The 8,501-nt window shown below is 36.6% G+C and overlaps 1 protein-coding gene across 1 annotated transcript; it reads left to right on the plus strand.

Moving 5' to 3' along the window:
* Window positions 1-3,913: 3,913 nt before the first annotated feature.
* On the plus strand, window positions 3,914-7,928 carry LOC149258264 (putative indole-3-pyruvate monooxygenase YUCCA9). The gene is made up of 4 exons (XM_089414954.1): window positions 3,914-5,175; window positions 5,270-5,518; window positions 6,315-6,437; window positions 6,561-7,928. Exons 1-4 carry the CDS (start codon window positions 4,489-4,491, stop codon window positions 6,768-6,770), a joined length of 1,269 nt encoding a protein of 422 aa, XP_089271080.1. The 5' UTR covers window positions 3,914-4,488; the 3' UTR covers window positions 6,771-7,928.
* The last annotated feature ends 573 nt before the right edge of the window (window positions 7,929-8,501 follow it).

Raw genomic sequence — 8,501 nt, forward strand, 5'->3', positions numbered from 1 at the left:
GACACTTAAACATGACTATGTTAAAGACACAATGTGATCAAGTGGCTGGTAGCATAATGGTTTGTACTTATGAATATTGTGTACTGGACCACATTTCAATAGGATTGGAAATAAAATATGAATCACTATGGTTCATTTTAGCTTTGTAATTAGGTTTATGGAATTGTTAATCAATATGCAAATTTGTGGGTCCTAAGCTCGTTGACATGCGGTGAGTGATCCGTAGGATCTAGTGGAGCACTTGTAAAGGGAAACGAGAATTCTAGGAAAGCAACGTGAAAGGGGATGGCCCCCAAGGCTCATGGTGGCATCATCATAGTAAGCGTGTAGTGGGAAGTTTTGGGATGCAATTTACACACATTCCCTTGAAAATCAATTATTAATTTTTTCTCCCAAAGTTATGGTACTTAAGAAGGAGAGATATTCTGCTACTTTTTTTGTGCACTCAAATCTAGGAACTCCAACCTTTTTATCATTTCCTCCAACCCTAGCCTTGGCCTTAAAACTTATAAACTATACAGCCACATCATAACCTTAATCCGCGTCCATTACTTTCCACCTAACCTTTCGGAGAGCTTTAACAGCATCCAATACTTTGACATACAAATGGTGTCAGAAATCCAACTGCGTCCTCTCATTCTCCTTTCTGACAGCCTACCGTCCGTATTTCCTATATCTCGCCCAATCATGCCACTCAGCTTCCCTATTTTTCTATAAGAAGCGATAGAGAAGAATGCCAAGGGAGGGTGCCCACCTTCCACCAAATATTTCCTTTTGCAAAAAAGCGCAGGGGGAGGCGGAGGCAGTTTCCTCCTCGTTTTTAATTTAATCATTTCGCATTAAATTAAAAGGCATGGCATGCTATATCCCACGAAGAAGGACGTTTCCGAACTATTATAATTTTTAAGTTTTTATCCAAATAATTTTTTAGTCATATTTGGTCATATTGTGATTTTTTCTTTCTAATATCTTTTTGATCCATTGATGAATTTAACTCTTTATCGAAATAAATTTTGGTCACATTTATTCATATCATGATTTTTATTTTTTATTTTTTAACTATGTTTCTTCTTTTTCAAATATATGTTTTTAATACATACAATAAAGAAACACTATAATTTGGTGTTATATTTGGTCGTACTTATGTTATATTGTTTTTATATTTAAATATTTTATATGGTTTTTATATTTAAATATTTTATATTATTTTTATTTTGGACGGAAAAAAGTTTGATTTTCAATTATTAGGTTTGATTTTTAATTATTTTTGAAATTTTTAAAGAGATTCTATGAAATTTATTAAAGTTTTGAAAAAAATAAATATTAAATTTAATATTTTAAAAACTAAAAAAATATTTTTTTAAGATGTAAATTATTGGATTTTCACCACTCACTTTGTTGGGAATCGATCAGGTGGACTAATCACCACTCTCGGACCCACCTTGAGACCACTCAAAAAGTAATGATAGTAGTTTAGAAGTTTACTAAGGCTCACGGGTTTTGGTGTAATGGAAAATCTTTACTCCTTGATTTGCGTTTGAGTGGGGTTTTGGATTTTCACACTCACCTTGTTGGGAATCGATCATGTGGACTAACTGCTGTCACTCTGGGATCTACCCTGGGACCACTCAAAAAGATAATGATAATGGTTTAGAAATTTACGAAGGCCTGCAGGTTTTGGTGTAACATAAAATCTTTACATGCCATAAAAACTAGTAATATGCTCTTGAGCCACAACCCATATCACAATGGAGATTTGAGCTTCACAAACCAGAAGTTGCTTGAATATTATAATAAAAGAAACATTGACCTAGAGCATGGCGTTGGATGCAGTGTTCATGCTCGAGTAATCGTAGTTTTATGTCAAGTAGGTTGACGAAAGCTCTGTTGTGGACGTCAGGCAACTGGGGCGAGGGAGTTGTGTATGGATCTCCATTTTAACTTCTGTGATTTAAATCAAATTCTTTGCACTAGGTCCACAAAGCATCACCTTATCACAATTTAATTTTGGTGCTCAATTCATGCTCTCATACCATGTAAGAGTATTGTATTAGTCACAATGTTATGTTAAAGTATATAGAATACCTCCATTACATAGTAATAAAGGAGGCTTAATGTCGATTAAGGATAACTATGACAACTGAGCAGATGCAAGTCCCTCTCTGAGATTACAACTCGCCGTAGATAGCTCCTTGGGAAAGGAAGCATTGTGAAAGACCAACTCTAACAAAAGACATAAAATCTTTAAAAAGATTTTATTTACCAAGTGTCATAATAATGATTGTGATTGTAGCCTTTACACAAGATAATGCCATATGGATAGTTTCCCACCATAATTTAAGTAAGTAGTTGCATAAAAAAATACATACAAACAAGATGTAAACAAGTGTAATATGAATCTTTAAAATTCTTTTATTCACGTGTCATAGTAATGATTGTTATTGTCGTCTTTACACAACATAATGCCATGTGGATAGTTGCCCACAAGCAAGTGTTGCACCATATGGATAGTTTCCCACCATAATTTAAGCAAGTAGTTGCATAAAAAATACATACCAACAAGATGTAAACAAGTGTAATATGAAATTTATTAAACTATTATTATGTTAAATTTTTATATTAGTTTTTATTATATTAGTTTAAAATTATATTAAAGTATGTTTAATATATATATAAAGTTAATATTATTATTTAAAATTATTAATCTCTTTTTTGAATGAGGCATGTACTAAGCAACAACTTTGCATATTTATGCTTATTCATATGTTTTTAATATGACACTTTAAAAATTCTCTAACATATTTCAATTTGGCATAAATCACCTGGTAAAGTTGTGATTCAATCTCTAACATATTTTAATTAGGCAGAAATCACCTTGCAAAGTTGTAATTCAACTCTGCATATTTTATGCTTATTCATATGTTTTTAATACATAAATGAATTTAACACTTTAAAAAATCTCTAACATATTTTAATTAGGCAGAAATCACCTGGCAAAGTTGTGATTCAACTTTGCATATTTTATGCTTATTCATATGTTTTTAATACATAAATGAATTTAACACTTTAAAATGTCTCTAACATATTTTAATTAGGCAGAAATCACCTGGCAAAGTTGTGATTCAACTTTGCATATTTTATGCTTATTCATATGTTTTTAATACATAATGAATTTAACGCTTTAAAAAATCTCTAACATATTTTAATTAGGCAGAAATCACCCAGCAAAGTTGTGATTCGGCACATACCTACCAAATTTCAAACAATTAACACTTTAAAAAATCTCTAACATATTTTAATTATACAGAAATCACTTGGCAAAGTTGCGATCTAACACATCCCTACCAAATTTCAAACAAATTTGACTTTTAATACATAAATGAATTTAACACTCTAAACAATCTCTAACATATTTTAATTATGCAAAAGTCACATAGCAAAGTTGTGATTCAGCACATCCCTACCAAATTTCAAACAAATTTGATCTAAAAATATACTTTCAAAAAAACCTTGAAAACTACTTAAAACACAACCAAAAAAAAATCTCAAACATCTTTTGATTATACATAAATCATCCAGCAAAATTGTAATTCAACCCAACTTACCTAATTTCAAATAAATTTGACAAAAGAATATACTTTAATCTTTTTTCCAAAACTGCTAAAATCAACAGTTGGACTACGGGGAAATGAAGCTAGAAAAGCCTCTAACATATTTTGATTATGCAGAAATCACCCATCAAAATTGTGACTGGACAAACCGACCTAAAAGTACAAAAAAAAACCTCCAAAACTACTTAAAACACAAGTGTTAGACTACGGAAAAAAGAAGCCAATCCGTGAAATCCCCTGGGTTGGATCCGGATTCGGATCCGCGCCGTAAAGTCCCCGGGGCTGCATCCGGAGACGGACCCTGTTACTGTTGGCACCAACGCATGAACCGTCATTTAGAGGGGCACATCTGTGAAGGTCCCTGCAGTGCTCGCAGTTAGGTTTTGGAGATTGGCGCAGCTTTCCGTTTTCGTCGCCCCGCGGAACTCGATCCCAACGTCCCCCGTTCCACTATGTCAACGGGTTTTGGGTTCACCCCACATGGCAGGCTCGCACGCATCGGGAGGGGCATATGACGTGTTGCTCTCGCTCTGTGGGCACCTGTTTCTAGGCTAGACCTAGAGCCACCTTTTAACACAGTTGTTATTCTCGTAGCTGGAAATATACTCTTCGGTTACTTAGTTATCACCACCTCGTTAGCCTCCTTCACTCATCCCTACGCCATCCCTATATCTAAGCTCTGCTCAGCTTACAATTCTTCCTCAAGTGTGACAAGACTATATTTAGACAAGAGCGCAAGAATATGAATACCCACAGCAGCACCAGATCTCAAATATAGCTGCTTTTTGGAATGTTGATTTCGTTCTTGTCTTGTATATGTTTTCCAGAATCTCTACTGTTATAAAAAAAACTTGGGTCTTGTAGTTTGGCTTCATAAATGGATTGTTTCTCAGAGCAAAGCGGCAAGGAAGCTCACGACCGTTATTTGAGCTGGTCAGGCGAGTGTGTGGATGGCCCTATAATAGTTGGGGCAGGCCCTTCAGGCCTCGCCACAGCGGCCTGCTTGCACGAGAAAGGAGTCTCCAGTTTGCTACTAGAGAAGTCGGATTGCATAGCTTCGTTGTGGCAGAGGAGAGCTTATGACAGATTGAAGCTTCATCTCCCCAAACAGTTCTGCGAGCTACCATTGATGCCTTTCCCGGAACATTTCCCCGCCTATCCTGACAAGCAGCAGTTTGTTGAGTACTTGGAGTCCTATGCCCAGCGCTTCAATATCCATCCGCGATTCAATGTGTGCGTTGAATCTGCTTCCTATGACAGTAACTGTGGTTTCTGGAGAGTAAGAACTAGGAACCAGGAAGAGGGAAAGGGTAGTACCAGGGAGAAGGAATACTGTTCCCGTTGGCTCATAGTGGCTACTGGGGAAAATGCAGAGGCAATATATCCGCACTTCCCTGGGTTAGAACATTTCCAGAAACCCATTATTCATGCCAGTGCATACAAAAGCGGTGTACACTATAAAGGCCAGAATGTGCTCATCGTGGGTTGTGGGAATTCCGGCATGGAGATGTCATTGGATCTCTCCGATCACAATGCCAATGCTTTCATTGTTGCCCGCAACAATGTGAGTGCTTACAATAAAATAAAATCCCTCTTCCTGTTTTCAGTTTGATATTTTTTTTAGAAATGAATTGCTAATATCCTCATTCTGAATACAGGTGCATCTTTTGCCAAGAGAAATGCTTGGGATGTCAACGTTCGGATTAGGAATGTTGTTATCAAAGTGGCTACCACTATGGTTAGTGGATCGCCTGTTGTTATTGGTGGCGTATTTCATGCTTGGTAATACCAGTCGTTATGGGCTTCGAAGGCCCGAAATGGGGCCGCTGGAACTCAAGAATAAGTTCGGCAAAACACCAGTGTTGGACGTTGGGACGCTGGCTAAAATAAGACAAGGCAAGATCAAGGTATTGTAAGAGAAATAAACTTTATTTCTTTGGTTTTTGGTTTTTTCCAGTTGCTCTAAGGGATTTGAACTTCAAAGATTTACATATTATTTCATAATATGGTGATCACCAATTTAGCCGAAAGTGATCAGTAAATATCTGGTTTCTGTTTGAACTTTGAGCCGTGAACTTCTGGTTTGTGTTTGAACTTTGAATGTTTTACTTATGTTATGGTTTTTGAACTTTGAGAGGTGAACTTCTGGTTTTTGTTTGAACTTTGAAGAATTTTGAATGTTTTAGTTATGTGTTTGAACTTTGAATGTTCTACTTATTATTTCTTAACATGATGTTCATCAATTGAGCTATGAAATTATTTCATAACACGATTATCACACACGGTTATCACAGAACCAGCACCCATGATCATTACAGTCATTACAGAGAAAAGTGAGCCATGAACTATGAAATTATTTCATAACACGATTATCACACACGGTTATGACAGAACCAGCAACCATGATCATTACAGTCATTACAGAGAAAAGTAAGCCATGAACTATGAAATTATTTCATAACAGGGTGATAACCAATTAAACCATAAGCAAGCTATGAAATTATTTCATAACAAGTTCATCACCAATTGAATCATGAACCTCTGATTTATATTGTGAGTCATGAACCTCTGATTTATGTTATTAATTTACATCGCCAATTGAGCGGTGGCCCTCTGCTTTGTGTTCTGTTCTTAATTTTGAGTGCTGTTCTTAATTTTGAAGGAATGTTTGTTTAAAAACCGAGTGTTTATTCATTGCTGCAGGTTGTTCCGGCAATAGAAAGCCTTACTTCTGGCGGAGCAAGATTCGTAGATGGGCAAGAGAAAGATTTCGATGCCATGATTCTAGCAACAGGTTACAGGAGCAATGTCCCCTTGTGGCTCAAGGTAGATAATCTGCTTTCTTGACCCAATAAAACTTTTCGCCTTCGCTGGTCTTTTTCTCATTTACAGAGAGGTCTTTTTCTTATTTACAGAGAGCTAATCTTGAAATCCCCTTTTTGTGACCAGGAGCGACAGTTCTTTGCAGAAGATGGATTCCCCAGAAGGCCTTTCCCCAACGGCTGGAAGGGAGAAAATGGTCTGTATGCGGTGGGATTTACAAGAAAAGGACTGTTGGGAGCTTCGCAGGACGCTACACGAATCGCGCAAGATATCGCCATGTATTGGAAGGCCGAGGCGGTTTCCAAAATGGCAAGCACTTCTGCTGCTGCCAATTGAAGAACTGAAATTAGCAGCCGCAGCAAAGGGGATGAATCTTTGCGAAAATTTTGGGCTTTCAAATTGGCACATATAGTGGTCATGTGTTGGTTTTTTTCTTTTTTTGGGAAGAGATCGATGTACACAGCCGGCAAAGAGTAAAAATTCTGAAATGTGAAGGCGTTTTGTACTTTTTGTTTACAGTATAGAGTGGAAAAAAAAAATGAAAAAAGAGGTGGAGCTGTTTTTCTCTCACAGTTCATTTTGCTAGCCCAAGAAAAGGCGTAAAACCATACAGTAACCGACCGCATATTGGTCGAAGCTAACCCAAAAGATCTTGTCCTCCCTGTACATTGCATTACCAAATTTTGCTGGAGGGTGCAGATAAAAATACAAAAGCACAAGCCGCCCGGTCTGGCCCGGCCCGGCCCAGCCTATAACCCAAGCCATGCCTATCGTTTGTTTGCATACAATATTTGAAGGTTTGTGGATCATCTATATTCCGGCGTGTTTTTTTGTCTTGGAGTTTTGAGCAAGTGGATGCCTGTCTCTCTCTCTTTTTGTATATGCGCCATAGTTTGGAATTGGAATTCCATTTTGAATTCCATTTTGTAAGAGGTAAAGGTGTACATTTGACTGGAATCATTTTATCTCTTTCGTCTATTTCGATTTGTCGCTGTCATGCCATTTTTCTCTGGTTTGTTCTCTTTCGCCCTGTCCTTTTCTCATTTCCTGTGGATTATTTCTGATACATGATTTGCAAATGATGGTAACACTTTGAATTCTAATGCTTGCTATCGCGCATTGCACAATGATCGACGATAGTCAGACTGCACAAATATACAAATGGATATTTCGTTTTCTGTATATAGTGCATGCGGCACACCACACGCGGCGTCGTACCGTCTATATATGGACAATCCTGTCTAATCATAATCTGCTTTTCTCTTCTTGATAGCTGCACCACAAACGCCTGCGGATCGCATTGCATTAAATTGGCGGTCACATTTTCATTTCACTCAAATAAATATCCATCCAGTATCTTTTCTGTATATCTATCCAGGGAATTCGCACAGCTGTGATGACGGCTGTCCAGTGTCCACAGTACGATTCTCCTCGAATATACAACGTATGGCGGTCTGCGTTCCATTTTTTCCCCAAATTTTCCCCAATACGTTAACGGGACGATACATCGTATGCAGAAACTTTATTTTCTGTTGAATGTGGTCCGTGTGCAATATATTTTACTTGAAAAAAAAATATTAGTTAGTTGTTTTGTAATTCATTTGCTTATATAATATCCAAATCCAACTTTCCGACATGCGGCTGTGCATCACTTTGACTACGCGTATGCAATTTTGTAATTACAAATGCTTAACGCGTTTTGAATGGAGAATCTAACACTGGAAAGAGATGGGTGAATGTTTTTAGCAACACGTCATCATAGTTGTTTTCATTAGGCATGCTTGGTCATTGCATTAATCATGCTTTTAATGCACTTAGTTATATTTTTATATACATTTGAAATCAATACTGTTTATTAGTGTGACTATTATGTTTGGATTATAAATATTATAATAGAAATAGGGATGGAACACGTCATCATAGTTGTTTTCATTAGGCATGCTTGGTCATTGCATTAATCATGCTTTTAATGCACTTAGTTATACTTATTTTTATATACATTTGAAATCAATACTGTTTATTAGTGTGATTATTATGTTTGGATTAAAAATATTATAATAGAAATAG

The sequence above is a fragment of the Pinus tabuliformis genome, chromosome 6 (assembly GCF_031772625.1).
Source record: "Pinus tabuliformis cultivar Carrire ecotype Pingquan chromosome 6, CPIR1, whole genome shotgun sequence".
Taxonomy (NCBI): domain Eukaryota; kingdom Viridiplantae; phylum Streptophyta; class Pinopsida; order Pinales; family Pinaceae; genus Pinus; species Pinus tabuliformis.